The sequence below is a fragment of the Triplophysa dalaica genome, chromosome 13 (assembly GCF_015846415.1).
Source record: "Triplophysa dalaica isolate WHDGS20190420 chromosome 13, ASM1584641v1, whole genome shotgun sequence".
NCBI lineage: Eukaryota > Metazoa > Chordata > Actinopteri > Cypriniformes > Nemacheilidae > Triplophysa > Triplophysa dalaica.
In genome coordinates, this window is record NC_079554.1 from 6620079 (window position 1) to 6643832 (window position 23754).

The 23754-nt window shown below is 39.0% G+C and overlaps 1 protein-coding gene across 5 annotated transcripts; it reads left to right on the plus strand.

Annotated features, from left to right (window-relative positions):
• The first annotated feature begins 148 nt into the window (after positions 1-148).
• Positions 149-22485, plus strand: fam20b (FAM20B glycosaminoglycan xylosylkinase). Of its 5 annotated transcripts, none has more exons than XM_056765131.1 (9): positions 149-267; positions 2912-3018; positions 4651-5199; positions 5631-5717; positions 6010-6119; positions 9560-9731; positions 20824-21015; positions 21178-21237; positions 21591-22485. In XM_056765131.1, the coding sequence occupies exons 3-9, from the start codon at positions 4823-4825 to the stop codon at positions 21820-21822; spliced, it is 1230 nt and encodes a 409-aa protein (XP_056621109.1). In that variant the 5' UTR covers positions 149-267; positions 2912-3018; positions 4651-4822; the 3' UTR covers positions 21823-22485. The 5 variants fall into 5 exon arrangements, with proteins under 5 accessions (XP_056621109.1, XP_056621107.1, XP_056621108.1 ...); XM_056765129.1 differs by having other exon boundaries at positions 168-382; positions 2912-3086; XM_056765130.1 differs by having other exon boundaries at positions 168-382.
• The last annotated feature ends 1269 nt before the right edge of the window (positions 22486-23754 follow it).

The window sequence follows — 23754 nt, forward strand, 5'->3', positions numbered from 1 at the left end:
ATTCGTTTATGTTCCAACCCCTAATTAAACAGTACATTTGGAAATACTCTACTTGGCTTCAGAAACGTTTTCAACGCAATGTTTGTCCATTGTCCAGTTTTTAAAATCTAAGGAAAAATCAATATAGGTTTAAACAAACGAGCTGTTTAGTCAATGTAGCATTCGTGTGTGAACTATTCCTTTAAGACTCTAGGGCTCGCTGGTGTGAATGTAAGTGCACAGCCACCGATTCAGGAAGAGTACAGCACGATTGTGACTAAAACAGACGTAAGACCAGTAATACTGAAAGAAATCTGAATGACAGGCAGCTGTATATTGATGATAATAGTGTCGAGTGACCGTTGGGATTTTTCCTTTGACATGTTTTGTCAGTCGCGCGACGGTGAGTCGATACATTTAAATGTCAGGGTTTCACTGTTAGCTTGTTAGCCGTGCCGTGACTAAAAGCTACGACTACCTCACTAACATCACAGAGAGTCACCCATACACAGAAATTCGGCGAGCCGTTTGAAAGTCGGTTTTATCGTGTTTTATTGTTATCGTAATATTAAGGAATCGCGTTAAAGCGGTCGATTGGCTAGCAGGCTAACCTGTGCTAGCCACTCTTGCTTTTAAAAGACAGAGTGGGGTTTGATTTTTAGATTTACATATACATTTCACGAGAAAGCACATATTTGTAAGATCTTATACAAACGGTATAAATCTGTTTGCTTTTAGGTATACAGAAATTGTAGTGTTACATGTGTTTAAACGCCTGTATGCTTTTGACAGCAGCGGACCAGTCCGTCAATAATGATGAGCATCTTATGGGCTTTCATAAATCTAAAAGGTTGCCTGCTTTTACATAAAATTCTTTGTTTTGGACTTTTTTATTTCTTGTCTATCATCTAACGTTACTACTGTAGGTGTGATTAAAAACATATTATCCGTGTACCTAGAATCCATATGAATGGTTTTATTGTATATCATTAGTGCTTGCGTGGACAGGATGTGCTGTATGCAGTCCACCCAGTCAAAAGCATTTCTGCATAAATCCAAGGTAGCTCACCTGTGCAGGTTGAACACCTGTACACTCAGCTGTTATTGATGAATGGCGTGTCATTTGTTTTAGAAGATTGATGATTTTTTACAATGTTTGCGAGTTGGGTGTTGCCATGCCAAGAAACGGACGAACATTGTTTTTGTGATCTTAAATTATATCAATGGATGAATGCCTGTAGCTTGTACTAGTCCGTTTTTTTTATAAGCATCTTATCTAATGATTAAGGTCTAGGGACACCTATTTGGATTATAAAGGCACCATACAGATAAAGACAACTCAGATCTGTATAGCAATATTTAATCAAGGACTGCCATATAATTTCATTAAATGAATAATTTCTGGGGATGTCTGCCAATTATTTGCCTTCATCCAGTTATCATGTGTGGACTGTTTCCACATACTATATATAGGAGAACAGAAAATGATGGTAGTCTCGACTGTAAAAATGTGAGTTTCAAGCAAGTTGATAGAGGGATTGCTTGCAGTATCGGGACAGCACCACATGTCAGTAGGTCTTTCGTTTGTTGATCATACTTATTGCTTGCAAGCACAGATATTTGGCTTTTTACGATTTGTTTCGTGTTGGGTTGTGACTTATGGATTCGGCTTTATGTGAATGTTCCCAATCTTGGCAATATAGGCTCTTTGGGTTTATATGAAATCTATAAATAGGTTGGGAATTGAAAATCAGTTCCAATTCTTCAATCTGAAGGTTAGGAATGGAATTCTTGAAATAAAATAAAAATTGTAATTCCTCATATTAGTTCCTGCGTGCACATTTTCAGAATTGTGCACGAGTCAACTTCTGATTTGCTAATATCTCAATAAAAACCCTTAAGCAAATAAACCATATTTTTACTCTAGTGATGATAGTTTAACTATGTTATTTCTTGTAAAGCACAATGACCACACATTTGCCATAGTTTTATAGTAACTTGAGTTTAACAATGACATTTGTGGATAAACTATGGTGATAGAAATTGCAATAAATCTGACAAAAAATTATTGGTAGGTGTAGATATACACAAAATGGTGCTTTGGAATTGGAATTGATCAAATACGAACAATGCCCAACTCTGGCTATGAAGTAGATTCAGACATACGTTTTCCTATTTTTAACCAGGGCCAGTAAATATTGGTGGAGCCGATTAATGTCTGAAATACAAGTTTGACTGGGCCAGCAGAAAGAAAATATTGTTGAACCCTGCAGTATAAATGTGTGTGTGTGTGTTTATGTGTGTGTGTTTAGTTGAAGTCTTTGGAGTGGTAGAGCTCTCAAACATAGATAAGCCCCAGGCTCAGATCAGGAAGGGATGAGTGTTTAGGCTGTTTGCTGGGGCTCAGGACACAGCATTGTATTTTGGGTAAGTCTGAATGCTACTACTGCCTGTGAGGGTCTTTCCTCTAAATTCAGACCATGTGAGGGCATAGATCTGTCGTGAACGATTTATAGGTGTTCATATTGATTGTTGGCATGAGTTACATATCCATAGAAGTTTTCTTCTTCCTGCTGAATATGAATCGTGAATATGAGGATATGTCTCGGCTTTTGAGCTATGCGGATGAAGGTTTTAAAGTGTTTGTTTGTGTCTGTGTTTGAAAAAATCTCTAATTTATGTTGATATGGGTTTGGAGAGTCACAAACCTGATTAGCATTATAATACCTTCTTAAAATTGAACTATTTAGTGTGAAATTGAATCAGAGTGATAGGCCGTCTGTGTGCACGTGAGCATCTGTACAAGTGAAATTGCTTATAGACTTATATACCAGCAGTGTGACATAGCTGCATAATGTCATGTGCCACCAATTAAGTTTAGGTTTTATTGTTTATTTTCTTTCTTCTTTTCTTCATTTTATACTTTCTCAAGGAGATCAAGACTGCTGAGAGATGCAACAGAAACCATGAGAAGAGGACTCCTCCATCTTGATCAGCCTGTAGCAGATAGCTGAGACAAAGGCACACCTAAACAGGCAGGTGTTGACTCCACCCTGTACACAATACCAGGCTACACTTCAAATCATACCTTCGGGGAATCTGATATGGTTAGTGTTAGGGGTGTGACGAGATCTTTAGAGATCCGATGTGTCTCGCAAGAACACAATATCCTCACGAAATTAGCATGATGGGGTGTTGGGCTCTAAGTTTAAACTGTGTGACCTCAAAATATATCCTGGAGCATTTGTGTGAGTGCACATTTTGTTGTGATGGGACCTGTTTTCATTACTGTACAGAACACGCTAATAACTGCACAATATATGTGCGAACTCACCGTTTTTAATGTAAACACGTGCTTGACGGACATATTTTTTACATTCTCGCGTCTCTCTAAGTGCGAGTGTTAACGGTTGTTCGTGCTGCCTGTACCACAAGTTAAGCAATTGCAAGTTCACATTACATTATTTTAAATACATTCACAGGCAAACCTCTTCAAAAACAGATCATCTGTCTCCTACTTATGTGCATGTAAGCATAAAAAATTATTTGTTTTTTGTAGTTTTAACTGTTTCTCTGAATGCTATGAGGGTTCAATCAGTGGAGGAAGGAGGATTGACTGTGTGATATGATCGCCACCTCTGCTAACATGAGCATTATGCAAAAGCATATAGAGAAAACAACCATATCTCTTTACTAAAAGCTGCACCTGTTAAGAAAACAAAGCATAATATTTGTACAATTAATGCCTGCCAGTTGAATTTGTGTCAAAACATTTTGTAGTGTTTACATATGCCCTATTACTGCAAAATATAAGTTTAATTTCTTACATAACATACGAATTGATTTTATAATGAATACAATTTATGCATTTTGTGTTTGAAGGTGAATAAAATACAATTTTCAATTAAATTAAAATACAATTTTAATACATTTTTCCCTATATATTTCATCATTGAGAATTGAAAAAAAATGAGAATCTAGAGACATTTCTTTCAGTCTAAAAATGTCTTCTCGTTCTCCTGAACCCAGTCTCGTGTCTCGTCTCGTGGGATAAGTGTCTCGTCACACCCCTATTTGGTGTGTAAGAAGTTGTCATGTTAAAGGTGCCGTACGCGATTTCTGTAACTGTTGTTATTTGAATTTGACAACAAAACAAACACACTACTACGCAAAAGGAACATGCCCCTTCCTGCATTGCTCTGCCGCTCTCAAACGTGCTGTGCAACTGCAACACAGGCATGAAGTGCTTAGCTTTATGATTGTTTAGACCACACAAATAGTAACAGAAATGATTAAAACAAGCGAATACGATAAACGCTGATGCTCAAAACGTCTCCGTCACACAGCCAATAATACCACAACAACATACTGTATCTTGGTTTCCGACAAACAGCAAAACCAATGTTACTCACATAATAATCAGAATCAAAGCAACCTCCTCGGGGGGGGATGTTTTGACGATCTTGCTCTCCAACGTCTCTCTGCTAGAAAGCCTTCACCATAGCATCGCGGGTGCTTGCTTCAGTGCTCTGATTTTTCAAGGCTCAAGGCAGTCAAACAATATAAATCATCACTCGTACACTTGAGTCAAAATTTGTGCTCCGTAAAAACACAACTACCATGCTCCCTCTCTCTGTATTTTTTTTGTCTTACATCTTCCTTTTCTCCCAGGAGGTGTCATCAAATCACACTCCAGTGGTTTAAACCTCTCCTGTCAACCTCCTGTCCAGTGGTGGTGCTGGGCAGACGACGGGCAGTGCCATGCCCCAGGCGTGAGAGCGCATCCTCCGGCAGACTCAGGCGTGGTGGTGGACCCCCGGCGGGCATCTGGCTGTGGGAGGTGATGAAGCTAAAGCAGCGTGTGGTGGTGCTGTGCGCTGTGCTCTTTCTCCTTGGCCTGGCCAAGGTTTTTCTTCTGGATGGGGGCGAGGGATCAGCTGTTAGTCGCCGCGACCTCCGTGCCTTCCGTAAGATGGAGGCCAACCTGGCACTGGCCAAAGGAGCTCGCCTCACACACACACTGCAGTCGCCCTGGGAAGTGGCAGCACAGTGGGTCGGTCCACGAGAGGTGTACCCGGATGAAACACCGGAGCTAGCCGCGGTGTTGAACGCTCTGGCCACTGCCCGGGTGGAGAGGGCGGACGTGGGCTATAAAGGCACCCAGCTTAAAGCCCTGCTGGTGCTTGATGGAGGACAGAAAGTGGTATTCAAACCCAAGAGGTGAGGAGAAGGGTGATTGAAATGCGGAACGAGAGAGAAAGTAATGAGAATGTGAGTTCAGTTAAAAGGAAACCAGTGAGTGATTTTGAGAGAGTGAGAGTGAGGGGAAGAGTGAGTGTGTGAATTATAGAGTGAAAAAGCAAATGAGTGATAACAGAGAATTAGGGCTGGGCGAAATATCGTGCGATTTTAATGCTCTCAGTTTCTCAATGACTTGGTGTTAAAACCATTTAACCGATTTTTGGCCCAAATGTCTGTCCACTATTAGGGTAAAAATAAAGGCATAAACACATCCAATTTAACAAATTATTTTTTAAAAACAATTGGGTGGACCAGGATACATGGCACCTCTTATTGTGAAATGGTTGTCTGCTCTTCTTTTTGTTGACTGCTTTCAAATATGGATATAATTTCTTTCTTCTTATGATTAGGTACAACAGGGACTATGTGGTTGAGGGAGAGCCATATGCAGGGTATGATCGGCATAATGCAGAAATAGCTGCTTTTCATCTGGACAGGTAACTCTCACACACTAACTAGGGCAACAGGATTTTTGCAGGATTTTTTTAAAGAAACCTCATGTAGGGCACAACTATAGAATGGGACTGACATGTTGATCACCTACCCTGTCAAAGTTTTTGTTGAACACTTTACAAACAAACAAAACCACCCTTTACATTTAATTTTAATGTACAAATCATAAAATACAATGTGTACAAATGTGTTTTTAAGATTTATTGAACTGTATACCTATGCTGATAAACTATACTGGTCTGTCATTTTGTGTAATTAGTCATTGATCTCTTCCAGGATTCTGGGTTTTAGGAGAGCGCCGCTGGTGGTGGGGAGGTTTATAAATCTGCGCACAGAATTAAAGCCAGTGGCCACTGACCAACTGTTAAGCACTTTTCTCATGCACGGTTAGTTTTAACCTTTTATTCATTTCTTGAAATGAAATCCCCGCTTTGCTTTTCTTCATCATCGTTGCTTCCTTTCTTTTTATTGGTTATATACATGTTTTCCACAAACAGAATATGCCCAGTCTGGAACTGTCTTGAACAAAAAGGTTTTTTTTGCCATTAAAACAGCGCATGTGTTGAAATATAAAACATATACGGGTGGTTTCCCGGACAGGGATTAGACTATATCCTTGACTAAAATAAGTGTAAGAACTGTCCAAATTGAAAAAAGCTTGCACTGACAAATCTCAAAATACATTTGTGCCTTTGCTGTCTCAAAATGCACACAAGTAAAACATTTTTTAAAGGAATGTTTGTTAAAGGTGTGTAGCATTTTGAAAGATTTATTTACCAAAATGTAATATATAATACAAAACTATGTTGTGAGTGGTGAAGAAATACCTTACAAAATGAACCGAAATGTTTATATTACCTTACAATGAGCCATTTTATGTATATACAGTGCAGGAATACCCTTACATGTAATTTATCAAATTGCACAGCCATGTTTCTATAGTAGCACTACACGGACAAACTGAGCGCGTTTCGTAAAACGAAGGATGCAAGGGACTATGTTCTTCTTCTTCGGCTGTGTTTTGGAGGCAGCTTGCAAAGCCACTACATAGAAGGATTAGCAAAAGAAGAGGAAGAACAATATCAAAATTTACTTGTCGTGTTTTATATTAGAAATAGAAACGGTTAATTGTTGCAGTAAGAAGTGAAATTTGCGCTAATGGCGGACCACACATACTCTGCAAACGAGCCGACAGAGCGTCAATCTGTGTCGTCAAAAATACGATGCAGACAAAAAAAGGCAGAAAACCTGAATAAACATCGGTGTGGTTCTTTTCAAAAAGGAGGGCACTGAAGCAGGAAACAGGTTTGCTAAGCGATGCCGAAGTTTCCAGCTTTCTGCTGGACCGGTAAGTTTGTCTAATTTACGCAATATAAGTGAACTGTTTGTTTGATAGCTTTAGCTAATAGATGAGCTGATCATCAAGTGAAGTTGCGTTCTTTCCTTGTAAATTTTTAGCACTTTGTAATTGCATCATAAGTCCTTGTTGCATGGCCGTGCGCAAATCAAGTTAGAAATCATGTTTACAATCATAATTTGCATAAATCGGGTGTAAGTTATATTATAATACTGCTTAGCTTCCACATCCTTGTGTGGTCCTCGCGGGTAACGTTAGCTCCTCTGCCTCTCCTCCACCTGCTTGCATCTCCAACACCCCTACCACTCCGCCCCCCTCTTCCTCTCCCCCTTACTACCTGTGTTAAGTCCTCTGATTGACTCGGTGATGATGAGAAAAATGTCTGCTTACGCGATTAGATTACACGCCTTTAGCATTAGCAAGCCGTTTCAATAGGCTGTAAATTACGAACCAAGTTACTGTGCCAAAAAATGCTATGCAAAATAAGCGAATAAATCACTGACACAATGTTAAAAAAGTAACAATCATATTCAATATAACGATTAGAGTAAATTTAATTATATATATTTTTTGTAAATAAACCTCATCACATTACTTGCAAAGGTTACTCTCTGCTGTCTCAGACGACGACATCTCTGTCCTGTGTCCGTAACTTCAGTCTGTTGTTCGCCTGTGAGACGTAGATTACAATTATCAACACCACCGATAATGGCCGCTATCATTTACGGAACCCTTTTGTCCTGTGACGGCAACCATAGCTTCTCTAATGGGAGGGAGAGGGGCGTAGCGGAGCTGTAGGTTGCAATTTCCTACATCGCCAATAGTAGCCTCTGAAACTTACACACAGAACCTTTAAAACGACTTAAATCTTTGATAAAAGGGGTCATTTTGACTTGGCTAAAACAAATATTATTGTTTGCTTTACATGTAAGACAATGTGTCCCTGAAACGCGCTGATATTTTACAAAGCTCATCGCTCTGAAAAGCATTCGCTTCTAGATAAAATACATCTTTTGTTTCCGACACTTAAATTTTTGCAATTTCAAAATACGTTTGTCTCGTTACCAAGATAGCTGCATCCAAGTGCACGATATGTTGTAATCTAAGTGTAAAATTTAAATATTTTGAAAAAATTAAGTTCTTGGATGAAAAAAGGATAAAAATATTAATGTAAAATATTAACAACAATGAAGAAATAATGGAAAAAATAAATGTCCTTGACTGATGTTCTCATCCTCTGTAACATTGTTAAGGACTGTTTGAACAGATTTTTATGTTAAGTATCTTGATTATGATATCATTAAAATCACACACATATTTTAGGGGTCAGTGCAGAGCCATGTTTTAAATAGCTAGGTGTTATGGTACCAAGATTTCAAAGTCATAATTCGTGAAACACTCAAAATGAAACTGGATTGTAGTCCACTGGGACAGTTGATACGGTGATGCATTGCTTCTTTATTTAACATCTCAGTCCTAAACTTTATCTGTAGTGCAGCTGCTCCAAACATTTCTCTTTAAATCTTAAAATGATTTACGAATATCATATCGAGTTTTGAGAACCAGAGGCTAAGTGACATTTTGGGTGTCACTAAATATGAAAGCCCTCGATGAGCTCTTTATACTGCAATAACCGAAAGTGAAATCTTAATCCATTTAGAGTTATTCATTAGATGCCAAACGACTTATCACTGAGCATACTTATCCAGTTGGTGCAAAAAAGGCACATCATGTGACATTTTTTATGAAAATAAATATTTTGGTTTTCTTCTGAACAATTGTTTAAGTACTGTTCAATGAGTACACTGTCTTCCATGTGTGTAACATCTTTATTATAAAAGATTGAAAACAATACAGTTTCATCCCTGTGAGCCTCTGGTGTTATCTTCGAAGTTGGCATGGTAGAGCGTTAGGCTTTTAGGACCCCATAATCGCATACAGTACTTGCCTTAAAGACAAATTACCCATTTAAGAACACACACGACTGTACATTCAATTCTACTTCGAGGAGTAAAAGGTTAATATGTCTTTGAAATTCATAAATGCATGCTACCTCAGTGCTGATCCATGACTGACGTTTCAATTGTTGTGTGCAAAACAAGTTTAGCTAGCTTACATTGCTATTGATCAATAGACTGAACTTAAACTGTGAAAATGGATCTCTTTAATAAAACAATCATGAAGACAACTTGAAAGTAAGGGCTGTCAAAATTAGATATGAAGAAGGAACTTATAAAAGTACAAACTATTAATCACAACCTCATTTTCATAAAAAAATAATTGTCATTAATCCAAACTATTGTTTTATTGGTGAATTAACAATTCTGCCATTTTTGTATCGATATGTGCATGTTGTGGCATTAAGCATAATCCACTGGTTCCAGAATTATCCCCTCTTAAATAACACAGTGCCTTCCACACATAAGAAGCATTATCAATGGTAATTGATGCTAATCTCTCTGTCTGCAGGAAATAATACATGTTTCTATGGGAAGTGTTATTACTGTCGTGAGACTGAACCTGCATGTGCAGAGGGAGATGTGATGGAGGGATCAATAACTTTGTGGCTGCCTGACGTCTGGCCCCTACAGAAACACAGACACCCGTGGGGACGCACATATCGTGAGGGCAAACTTGCCAGGTACTCATAAATGATTGTAGTCTCTTTCTTTTGTACTCCCCCCTCTCAATATATTTTCATTCGTGACTGGAATGAGTAAACAGGTACTGGTTGCTATTTTTGAAGAGCTTCAATCTGATACTCTGTATGGTTGGGTCATTCTTTCTGTGTTGCTCTTAGGGACTTTCACGGAGTAACACTTATTTGAGGTAGCAAGCACAAAGGTTTTACAGTACGGATGTAATGGCTGTGCAGTATTTCTTCAGCTGCCTACAGTAAATGCTGATTAAAATCACAGCAGAGAAAACTGAATGTCTGGGTTGTGGCTTACAGATTTTACCAACATAAAGATAGATTTCCTGAAATGAGGCTCTGTTTTGTTCCCCCAAGCCTATATAGTAACTTACAGAATATGAAAAGCTGTTTTTGGTTTGTGTTCATAGCTTTGGCAGATTAAAGTTTACAAGGAAAGTACATTTCCTACATAATTATCTGTGTGAAATATAATAAAATACATGGACACCTCAATACCACGCCTATAGTAATCATTCTTATTTTTAGATTGTTGCTTCTACCTTTAGCTTTGTGCGGCCTGTCAAGTTTTTCACACCATGCCTAGCAAAGTATTTTTTTTGTTGAACACAAACTCTTGTCATTAATAATTTGTCTTAACTGGAACTACTAGAATAGCTAAAGCCATTACTTAAGAGGGAGTGGTAACATGCCTTTGCTTTTGTCCATGTTTCATTCATTACCAGGGTTAGCCATGTGACGTGGGCAAAATGACTTGTTTTGCAGGGGTGGAAACTACAACTGCTGTTTTTAAAAAGAAGTTGAAGTACAATACTGTGCACAAGACTTGGGTATGTTAGTACTGTTACCCCCCCAAAAATGTTTTTAAGTTATGTATATCTTGTTATTTATATCTTATGGACATGATAATGGTGACACCAGGTCTCGTATTTATCAAGCTTCTTCAAGTGCCATTTTAGTCTTAAGTGCTGAGAATTTATAAAATTTACTCCTACTTCCAAACTTAAGTATAAGAGCAACTTTCTTAAAGCTAAGAATAATCTCAAGGTTGGACTTCTGCAATGGTGTCCTTGCTGGTCTTCCAGCAAAGGCTATCAAAGCGCTCCAGCTGGTTCATAACGCACCAGCATGCCTCGTCTTCCAACAGCCCCAAAAGGCTCATTTGACAGCCCTTTCTCCACTGACTACCGTCTGAAGCCTTTATCAGATTCAAGTCACTTATGCTTGCCTATAGGACTATGACTGGCATACTTTCACACCCTATTACACCTCATCAAGAACCCTGCGTTCAGCTAACCAGTGGCGTCTTATATTGCCGTCTCAAAAGGGCAGTAAATCGCTTTACCGCTCCTTCTCAACTCCTTCCTTGTGACAAATTCTATCTAACTCAGTCCGGTCAACCACATCTCTCACAACATTCAAAAACTACTTAAAACCCATCTCTTCTGTGAAAACTTGACCGAAAAAAACTAAATCTCTTTCTCTCAACAGGTATTGGTCTGGCTTTTGTTGAAACTAGTAACTTTGTATTAACACCTATTGTATCATTGATCCTTTTTGAAATCTCTGTAAATTGCTTTGGATAAAAAAAAACTTCCACTAAATGACTCAATTTAAATGTGAAATGTAAATGTAATAACTGGCTTGAAATTATTTTTTAGGGTGGACATAGTAACTTGCCTACTGCCTTTGCACAGTACTTTATGTACTAAACCTCAGATTAAACAGGATTTTAGGCCTTGATTTTAGGTTGTAACTTAACTCACTATCAATTAACAGTAACAGGATGTAACACTCTTAAAGCGGACATAACACACGCAGTTTCTGCCAATCTCATCTTTATCTTGACTATAGAGTACTCCAAAGAGTATTGGGTTTATCACATGTATAAAAGACATATACAGTTGTACGATTCTTTTCGAAAACAGTCAAGCTTCTGAAGGTGTGCAGTGGGTGGGGCTAAAGCAAAATCACACAATATATCATCGCATTATGAGGCGGTCACACTCGAATTTGCGCATCCGAAATTCGTTCCAATGGTGCTGCGAAAATGGGTGGCAACAGGACTACAATCAGTCACTAGAGTTGATCAAGAAAATACACTCACAATCACATAAAATTACATGTTTCACTGTTTAAACATTACCATCTGCTCCTGTTTCTGTTACCTCTGCATACCAAGCCGCTTCTCTTTTTATTTGTTTTTTGTAATCTTTTTAAGTTGTGTTGTACAAAACGGGATGAGGCGACAATGCTACAATGAGCGATTCCTCCATTTTGGATTTTTTTTGTACCGAGAGGTCACGCTATGACGCTTTGATCTTCTATTTGTCTCCGTACTCAAGTGATGCTAATTCGCAGGTCAGAGTCCACCAAACTTGAACTTTGCTATGCAGCGAAATGCCCAAAATTTCTGCACGGGGATGCTTTTCCGGTCTGCATGGAAGTCAATAGAGGGAAAATTCAAGTGTGACCGCGGCCTTATCCCTGGATAACTGTATTCACTTCACGTTTGTGTTGTTAACATTATGGACGTATGTGCTGATTGGCAACAAAACAGACATTTGACAGTGTCACCTTAAGCCTGCGTTTCATGACCGTGTTTCATGAGAAGTTAAACTCAACTCAACTTTATTTATATAGCGCTTTTTACAATTTCCATTCTTACAAAGCAGCTGTAAATGAGACATATTGACATAAGCAAAACAACTAAAGTCATATACCTGTAAAAACAAGAAAAAGGTGAAAAAACAGAAGACAGACATACCCACATACAAACGCTCCACACACACAATATGCACACATATTTACACACACGGACATGCACGCACTCACAGTGAAAGCACACATTTAAGATAAAGTAGAGAGAAACACAGGTCAAATATTAAACAGACTATACATTTCTATTTGAAATAATAATAATGTAAAACTTCTGAATTCTGAAGCAGCCCCCCCAGCCAGGCAAATATTGCAAAACAGTACGCAAACAGTGGCGAGGAACCCAAAACTCCAATCGAGAAAAAAAACTCGGGAGAAACCAGGCCCAACCAGGGGATTCCAGTTCCCCTCTGGCAAAAGCTGCTGCCTCTGCACAAGCTCGACAGTAAATAAAGAAAGAAAGAAAATTACTAATAAGGTAAATTATACAGTTGAAAGAAAAAGTATGTGAACCCTTTGGGCTTACTTGGATTTCTTCATAAATTGGTCATAAAATGTGTTCCGATCTTCATCTAAGTCAGAACAATAGAGAAACACAGTCTGCTTAAACTAATACCGCACAAACATTATACGTTTTCATGTTTTTATTGAACACAACATGTAAACATTCATAGCGCAGGGTGAAAAAAGTATGTGAAACCCAAGGCTGGTGACTTCTCCAAGAAATAATTGGAGCCAGGAGTCAGCCAACCTGGGGTCCAATCAATGTGATGAGATTGGATGTGTTGATAAAAGCTGGCCTGTCCAATAAAAAACACACACCAGTTTTGAGTTTGCTTTTCTGAAGAAGTGTTGTCTGATGTGAACCATGCCTCGCACAAAAGAGCTTTCAGAAGACCTACGATCAAGAATTGTTGACTTACATAAAGCTGGAAAGGGCTACAAAAGTATATCTAAAAGCCTTGATGTCCATGTGTCCATAGTAAGACAGATTGTCTACAAATGGAGAAAGTTCAACACTGTTGCTACACTCCCTAGGCGTGGTCGTCCTGTAAAGATGACTGCAAGAGCACAGCGCAGAATGCTCAATGAGTTGAAGAAGAATCCTAGAGTGTCAGCTAAACACCTACAGAAATCTCTGGCACATGCTAACATTTTTGTTGACAAATCTACAATAAGGAAAACATTATACAGGAATGGACTTCATGGGTGGACACCACGGAGGAAGCCACTGCTGTCCAAAAAAAACATTGCAGCACGTTTGAAGTTTGCAAAAGAGCACCTGGATGTTCCACAGCACTACTGGCAAAACATTCTGTGGACAGATGAAACCAAAATTGAGTTGTTTGGAAAGAACACACAACGCTATGTGTGGAGAACAAAAGGCACAGCACACCAACATCAAAACCTTATCCCAACTGTGAAATATGGTGGAGGGGGCATCATGGTTTGGGGCTGCTTTGCTGCCTAAGGCCCTGGACGGATTACTGTCATCGATGGAAAAATGAATTCCAAAGTTTATCAAGACATTTTGCAGGAAAACTTAAGACCATCTGTCCGCCAACTGAAGCTTAACAGAGGATGGACGATCCAACAGAACAACGACCCAAAGCATAGAAGTAAATCAACAACAGAATGGCTTCAACAGAAGAAAATACGCCTTCTGGAGTGGCCCAGTCAAAGTCCTGACCTCAACCCGATTGAGATGCTGTGGCATGACCTCAAGAGAGCGATTCACACCAGACATCCCAAGAATATTGCTGAACTGAAACACTTTTGTAAAGAGAAATGGTCCAAAATTTCTCCTGACCGTTGTGCAGGTCTGATCTGCAACTATAGGAAACGTTTGGTTGGGGTTATTGCTGCCAAAGGAGGGTCAACCAGTTATTAAACCCAAAGGTTCACATACTTTTTCCACCCTGCACTATGAATGTTTACATGTTGTGTTCAATAAAAACATGAAAACGTATAATGTTTGTGCGGTATTAGTTTAAGCAGACTGTGTTTCTCTATTGTTGTGACTTAGATGAAGATCAGAACACATTTTATGACCAATTTATGAAGAAATCCAAGTAAACCCAAAGGGTTCACATACCTTTTCTTTCAACTGTAGACTTAAGATTATCATTAATAATCTAATAGCATTTTAAATTTTGTAGTGAAGTCGTGTCAGGTCGGCGCGTCCTTTATCCAGCTCTATCATCTCATCTCTTGTCACCCCTTCACATTCTCCGCACTGCCATCATGTCTGGGCATGAACTGCATCCTGCTGTAACCTTGGAACAAAGAGACAAGACTGGCTGAGAGTAGAGTACTGTTCTGCATTCTTTGATGCAACAAGTACATCATTTGTTGTTGGATGTGTTCCTGGTTCCAGTTGATCTAAATAATGCAGCCTAAATCCTCGGAGGATTCATATTATGGAAGTGTAGTGTATGCAAGATTAAAAAGTTGCGTATTTAGTCTAGATTTAAACTGACAGAGTGTGTCTGCCTCCAAAACAGTGCAGGGAAGAACATTCCAAAGTTTAGGCGCTAGTTAAGAAAAGGATCTAGCACCTGCACTTGATTTTGAAATTCTAGGTATTACCAACTGACAAGATGCCTGAGAGCGTAATGCACGTGGAGGATTGTAATACAATAGAAGTTCATTCAAATACTGCGGCGCTAGACCATATAGGGCTTTATAGGTAATAAGCAATATCTTAAAGTTAATGCGATGCTTTATAGGTAACCAGTGCAAGGTTGACAGAACCGGGGTTATATGCTCGTACTTTTTTGTACGCTTAAGAACTCGAGCTGCCACGTTTTGAACCAGTTACAGTTTTTGTAATAGGCCTGCAGGGCAACCACCTAAAAGTGCATTACAGTAATCTATCCTTGATGTCATGAATGCATGAATTAATTTCTCTGCATCTGACAGTGACAGTATATGACAAAGTTTAGATATATTCTTAAAATGGAAAAATGCAATTTTACAGGTGTTGGCGACATGGCTCTCAAATGACAGATTACTATCGAATACAACGCCAAGATTCTTAGCTGACGACAAGGATTTTATGGAGCATCCGTCAATAGTAAAGCAGTATTCTTGGTTGTTACGCATGGCGGTTTTTGGTCCAGTAAGTAACACTTCTGTTTTGTCCGAGTTCAGTAGTAAAAAATTGTTACTCATCCAGTTTTTTAAATCAACTATGCATTCCTTTATTCGATAGAACTGCTGGGTTTCATGAGGCTTCGAGGAAATATAAAGTTGAGTATCATCAGCATAACAGTGAAAGCTAATTCTGTGTCGCTTTATTATATCTCCTAGAGGTAGCATATATAATGCGAAGAGCAGAGGCCCTAATACTGAGCCCTGTGGTACACCATACTGGACTTGCAATTTGCGGGACACCTCATTGTTTATTGCTACAAATTGAAAACGGTCAGATAAATAAGACTTAAACCATTTCAATGCTATTCCATTAATACAGACGTACTTTTCGAGTCTGTGTAGGAGTATGCTGTGGTCAATAGTGTCAAAAGTAGCACTAAGGTCTAGCAGCACCTATAAGGAAATTCAGCAACGGTCAGACGCTAAAAGCAGATCATTTGTAACTCTGATCAAAACAGTCTCTGTACTGTGACATGCTCGAAATCCAGACTGGAATTCTTCATTAATGTCATTCCTTTGGAGGAAGGAGCATAACTGAGTTGAAACTACTTTTTCAAGAACTTTAGATATAAAAGGTAAATTCAATATAGGCCTGTAATTCCCTAGTTCTCTTGGGTCGAGTTTGGGTTTTTTGACAAGGGGCCTTATAACAGCCACCTTAAATGCTTTAGGCACATGTCCTTATGTCAGAGATGAGTTAACATTACTAAGAGGAGGATCTATAATTTCCGGGAGCATTTCTTTCAGTAGTTTTGTAGGTATAGGATCTAGCACACAATTTGTTGATTTGGATAATCTAATGATTTTAGAGAGTTCATCGTGATCTACTGTAGAAAATAATTGCAATTTCTACTTGGGGGTGCTGTAGTTAGTTTGTTCAGCGGGTTTCACTTCTGGTTGCATTGTTATAATTTTTTCTCTTTGGATTTTACTAGTGAAGTAGTTCATAAATTCATCACTGTTATGCTGATAATCAGAATCTGAAGCCAGGGTTAAATAAAAACCTTGGGTTGTGATGGTTTTCTTCTATTAGTGTTGAAAAGTAGGCGGATATAGACGTTTTTATGGCATTCCTGTATTTTCGAGTACTATCCTTCCATGCTATACGAAATACCTCTAAATTAGTTTTCTTAAAGTTCCGCTCCATTTTACAGGACGCTTTCTTTATAGCCTGAGTGTGTTCATTATACCACGGTGTTGGGCTGCCATTTTTTATCTTTTTTAAACGCAGAGGAGCAACTGTGTCTAATGTTTCAGAGAAGGTAGAGATAAAATTTACAATAGTAATGTCAAGATCGTTTACGTTTTTACTCATGCTAGATATTTGAGGCAATTCAGGCAGATTGTCGAGAAACGCATCTTACGTAGTTTAAGTAATCGTTCTACCATATTTGTAACAAGGAGTTTGATTTGTAGCCGTAGGCCAGTGAAGCAAATATAATATCAGATAATGATCCGAAATGTCTTCACTCTGCTGAACAATTTTAACATTGTCCACATTTATACCGTAAGATAGTATTAAATCTAAAGTATGATTACAAAGGTGACAGGGTCCTGGCACATGTTGACTAACGCCCATGGAGTTAAGAATGTCTTTGAAAGCCATTCCTAAGGCATCTGTATCATTATCTACATGGATGTCAAAGTCACCAACGACAAGGACTCTATCTGCAGCCAGTACTAGTTCTGATAAGAACCCACCAAATTCTTTAATAAAATCTGTGTTGTGCCCTGGAGGCCTATATACAATAGATAAAATAAATTTTAAAAATGTTTTTTCCTTAGTATTAGGTGTTGATACGTGAAGTACCATGACTTCAAAAGAATTGTATTTAAAATTAGACTTCTTAGAGGTGATAAAATAATAATTGTGAAGTGCAGCCAGACCTCCCCCTCTAACTTTTAGACAAGGCTCGTGTTTATAGTATTAATTTTGGGGAACGGATTCATTTAGAGTAATGTAATCATCTGGCTTTAGCCATGTTTCTGTCAAACAGAGCATGTCTATTTTATGATCGGTTATCATATTGTTAACAAAAATTGCTTTATTTGAGAGAGATCTAATATTAAGCAATCCGAGTCGTAACAGTTGATTATCTGTATTTTTTTCCTGTTTGATTTGTTTAACGTTTATTAAATTACTGTCAAGAGGTTTAGGCATTATCTTATGTTTGCTAATCCGGGGGACAGACACAGTCTCCATTTTATGTTGTTTGTGAGAAGGGATTATTACATGTTGCATATTTTGTGTATTCTGTAACGTGAGACGGCAAGCAGACAGTTGGTTAAGCCATTCTGTCTCCTTCCTGACCTGGGCCCCAGGTAGTCAGACTTTAGCATTATTAAGACTGTGTGCCAAATTTCTAGAGAGGAGGGAAACCCCATCCCAGGAGAGATGGAAACCATCTCGTTTCAACAGGTCAGGTCTGCCCTCAAAACTTTTCCAGTTATTTTTAAAATCGATATTATTCTGCAGGCACCACTCAGACAACCAGCCATTAAGTGATGATAATCTGCTATAAATCTCATCACCACGGTAAGCAGTGAGGGGCCCAGAGAATATTACAGTGTCTGACATCGTTTTTGCGAGCTCACACACCTCTTTAATATTATCTTTAGTGATCTCCGATTGACGGAGTCTAACATCATTTGTGCCGACGTGAATAACAATCTTACTGAATTTACGATTAGCCTTAGCCAGCACATTTAAATTTGACTTGATGTCAGGCGCTCTGGCTCCCGGTGAACATTTGACTATGGTGGCAGGTGCCTCTATATTAACGTTCCGGACAATAGAATCACCGATCACAAGGGCACTTTCAGCAGGTTTCTCAGTCGGTGCGTCACTGAGCGGGGCAAACCTGTTCGAGACTTTAATCGGAACAGTTGAGTGATGTTTTATCTTGCGACTATGCCGTCTCACGGTCACTAAGTTTCCCAGCTGCAGGGATTTTCAAACGGAACTGAGCTGTGTGCGCTAACATTGCTCGCATCCAAAGTGTTTTCTACGGTCCTTACACTCTTACTATCCTCAAATAAAGATTGGATGCGAGACTCATTCTAAGACCTTCTCCGTCAGCCTAACTACTTCCCTGCATTTATCGCATGTAAAACCCTCGCCGCTGACAGAGAAGGCTTAGCTAAACATATGACATGAGGTGCAAGTAACAACAATAGGAATAGAAGCCATGACTCACCAGTGCAATCCTAACTTACCAAGGTTGCTTGATGAGTCTTAGTATATACGCTTAAAAAGAGAAACGGTTAACACACAAGACAAATGGGGGAGATGATATTCCACAGTGTAAACAGAAGGCAAGCTAACACGCTAATACTATGCTAGCGGCATTACGTTTAAATTAATAAAGGTTTAGAATATAAACTTATAAATAATTCGGCAACGACAGTGATAGGTAAAGATGGTAAAATACACTAATATTAAGACCAAGAACAAATGTGAGGTGAAGCAAGTGTCCAAGGATACAAACTAGCCGCCGGCAGCGATGCAATAAAAAGTTAAAAATATTATGACTGAATTCTACTCTAAATATGTATTTGCCCTTTTTGTGTTAGTAAAGAACTCTGAGATATACATCACATATTTAGGTTGATTTAATCATTTTTTATAGTTTGGATTTTTTTCAAGTCGTGTTGGATGTCATTTTACCTCAGTGAAATGACCATAGTTTTAACTTAAAACAATTAATCAGGTTGAATGGAATTTACATTTGTTTTACACATAGTGAACGACTTCAACATGAGTTTAGCAAGTGTCAGAGTTTAGCATCACAGTTAGCATGTAGTACATACCCGAAGTAGACGGATCAACAAAGGTGAACTACTGGACAGTCAAAAATTGTCTGTGTACTACATGATGTGTGTGCGCGCGTGGAGACTCCCACAGTTCGGTGGAACCACGCAGTCACGAGCGTAAATGAGCATTTACTTGCGCATTTGACGTTATTGCCCGCGTCACTGGAAACATAAGATCGACTTCGAATGGGCTGAGACAGACTGGCCGGTTACCGGTCACGGCCGATCATGCAATAACCGGCCGATTCCGGTTCCTGACCAGTCAATCGGTGCACCTCTAGTCTACACAGATATTTTGTCTCTTAAAGTCTTACAAGACCCTTGACATTACAGAAGACAACTCATTTGTTAACACTTAGACCATGTTCAACATGGAAAAAAGAAAGCATGAAAAAGCAATAGACAGCAGCAACTTTAAGGATAAATTGTTAAGTGCAATTCCATTGGTTCTTCGCTTAGTTAATAAAAAGAAGCATTGGAATTTAAGGTAGGGTAAGATATTGAGGAGAAGCTAGCATTAGCAAGCTAGCTTACTGCGTACAGTCCCACCTTCCCTTCAAAGCACTCTGCAAAACCATGCCTACTTCAAAACACAGGAATCTGCTGTTGGTGAAAGATTATTTTGCCAGGAAGGATTCTTTGACACATGCATATACAGAGTTTGATAGCCATGTGAGACGTCCTGTTAAAAAAAGATACTTTTTTAAATTCTGAATATATCTAGACCACTTTACTTGGTAATTTTTATCAGGATGTAAAGAGACTTTCAACCAGCACAACAGAAAAATGTTTCTTGGTTAGAATCTGCTTCCCTACATTTAACTTTTTTGATAAACATTGAAAGAGATAAAGCCACTAAAAGATAAATGACACATCTGAATACCGCAAAATCTAACCACAAAATGTTTCCATTTTAACTGAAAGTTTCCCTTCTCATAAACTGAGCCAGACATTACAGCATCAAAGCATACATCGATGTGGGATGGAAAATATATTTGTAAATTAAAAAGGGCAGTATAACCCAATTGTGTCCTGTTGGTCATTAAGAGTAAGGGTAAGAGACACAAAGTTATTCAGGAAGTGATAGTATGAATAATAAGCAGGTTTTGTGCAAAATGTGTGTTGTAGAGACAATCATTGTGGCTTTATCTAAAGGGTGTTACGGTTAATCTGACATGTATGTTAATAACACATTCTTTAGTTTATATCTTGTTCAGTACAAAGCTGTTGTATGTGTGTATACATGGCTTGGCAAAAAGCTGTTCTGTTCTACAGTAGGAGGCTTACTAACCTTTATATTGCATATCCACAGTGAGATGATGATATTTTCTCTGAAAAGTTAAGGAAAAATGTACATCCATCCAAACCTGATGGATCAGTGAATCCTCATGTTCTACAGGGTGTCTGTTGCTTTTGATGTGTTGATCGAGGGCTTTGTGTTTCTGTGTTGTAGGTGGGAGTATGATGAAAGCTACTGCGAGGCCGTGAAGAAAATGCCTCCTTACGATGCCGGTCCACGGCTCCTGGATGTCATCGACACAGCCATGTTTGATTACCTTATCGGAAATGCTGATCGACATCACTACGAGAGTTTCCAAGATGACGGTGGAGCCAGCATGCTGATTCTTCTGGATAACGCTAAAAGGTAGAGATCAACAGACTCATAGGAAAAGTCAGATGGAACTTGATACTTCATTGTTTTACTGTTTAGCTTTACTACAAGGAGGTACCACTGATCTAGAGAAGGCAGTTAAGAGCATTTATGACATGATCAATATGGCCTTAATGTGTTTTTTTCCACCTGCAGTTTTGGGAACCATGCTCTGGATGAGAGGAGTATTCTCGCCCCCCTTTATCAGTGCTGCATGTGAGTGTAAACATACACACATAGTTCATTTCTTTCAAGCCAAGCTCAAGTTATAGTTCGGTACAAGCGAAATTCTGTCATCATTTACTCAACATCTTGCCATTACAAGTCTATATGGCTTTTTTCTGCAGGATAACAAAGAAGATAAAGCAAAGGTGGTACCCATTGACTTGCATTGGTTTCGTGTCTATACAATAGAAGTGAAATGGGTACCACCATTGTGAAAACTACCATTGACTACCAAGTCTGGTTTTCTTATTTCTTATTGCAAATGTTTGCTAGCATTGAATGAGCCATGAATGAAGTGGAAAAGGATTTGATACATCACTTTATTCTCTATTTGGATCAAACAGGGTTCGTGTCTCTACCTGGAACAGACTGAACATACTGAAAGGTGGAGTTCTGAGCTCAGCTATGCGACAGGCTACCGCCCACGATCCCGCCTTTTCTGTGCTGACGGGACCGCACCTCGCCGCACTCGACCGGCGTCTCAACGGAGTGCTGGCTACGGTGCGGCAGTGCATAGAGACGCAGGGTGCAGACAACACTCTGATTGAGGATCGCATGAACCTGCCTCATTCTTAAATACACTGAAAAGTGAAACTGGGTTTGTGGAGCTGAGCACTGACTCTTGCATAGGCTCTTTCACATTCTCTACCTGCTACAGACCTGGAGGCCACAAGAAGCCTTAGGAGATGACCCTGAGGAGAACAGGGAGCTGGTTGTTGATTTTTTTCAACTGGATTATTTCAGTTAAGACCACAGAGGCAAAGATCTTCCTCTTGCTCTCTGGATCGAGTAAGGCAGTCTTTGCAGCATATTGGTGAAAAGTCAACATAGCAGCTTTGTGTTACTGTATTCAGTTCATTCAACCGGTATGTTTCTTTTCTAATTTTTAAAAAGACTGGAGAAATAAGGTTACCAAAACAGAATTTGGGATTAGATATTTGGCTAAACATTATTGCTCAGGAATGTTGAATTATTTTCAAGTGTTCAAGTAGAGGAAGAAAAGTTACATTATCAGATTTCTCCACCCAAATTGTACATACAGATCAAGCTTTGAATAATACCGAGTTATAATATTATCGACCGTAAGATATTAACTGGAATGATTGAAGTATGGAGAGTGAACAAAGTATCGTACAAAGGTGGCAGGATATTGCTACTGATGTTCAAAGATGTTGACGACACAGCAATGTAAAGCAACTGTGAGATGTTTTGAGGATTAAAATTAATATTTAAAACATATAGATTCTTTCTTGTTTGTTTTCTTATTGGAACTTTGGCAGACAACGTCCTATCTGAAGAAAAACATCACAGACGGAGGGTTAGTGGAGATCTTGAAGTGCTGATGTACTTAGTTTGATCACATTTATAAAAGATAGAAACAGCTTTACGATTGTTTCCAAAAACATACGGCGAGTTCGGGGGGAGGGGTAGGCTTAACCAAAGCACGTGCGCACCCATTATCAACAAAACACAAACATCAGTTTAACTCACCGCATGCTGTTCATGTCCGCCGTCTTTTAGCTCTGGGCCGGCTCCATATATCAGTTTCAAACGATCTCAAAATCCAGCGTTATCCACCTTTTATATAACATTCATCACCCAAATGTAGAGAACAAACAAACACCTGAACTTTGCAAACGTATGCTCTCTCTCTCTCTTTCTCTCCTGCTTACAAGTGAAAGTGACAACTGCACATGCTCCTTCTCCTGCTCTCCTGTGGCCGTGCCGCGTGCTTTTCCGGGAGAATTGTCCCATAAGGGACTAAGAAAAGTTGTTACGAAACAATTTTATATGTTCGAAAAACACTTTCCGAAACCTGTACGATCGCTGGGGGAGTGTATCGAGCACAGAATACTACGTAATACGCCCAACTCGATTTTTGACAAGATGACCATGTTAAGCATGAGAAGACCGCACGTTTAACATTGTAAAGAAGTCAGAATGCATGACACATCTTTGAAGGGCCGCTTTAAAATGCTACATTTTTCAATCCAGTGTTTGGTCAAAATTGGACAAACTACCTTATTCGGTTAAAGATGAGGAAACGCACGCAGTTTCAGCCAATTTCATCTAGCCAATTTCATATTAATCTTGAGTACCTATACAGTAGTATTGCATACTTTGTCTTTTATAAATTTGATCAAGCTAAATACTCTTCGAAGATACAGATACAACTGTACGATTATTTCCAGAAAAGTCGACCTCCCATAGCCGAAATAGCATGATACCTCCACTTTAATCAACCCAGAATTGGTTAATTTACAACCCAACTATTGGGTTCGACCTTTTTTGACCCAGTGCTGGTTGAAAATAACCTAGCATTCTTTTAAAGTGTATTGAACTAAAAACCTAAACAAGCCTTTGGAAAATGTGTTTCAAGGCAGGAAGGCATCAAGGCACATCCGAATCCAATGTCTGTTTCATTTCCTGTCTCCTGAGAGCATCATCTGATTGACTTTTGAGGGCAACATGGATGTTTCCTTTAATGCCTTGGATGTCCCACTATCC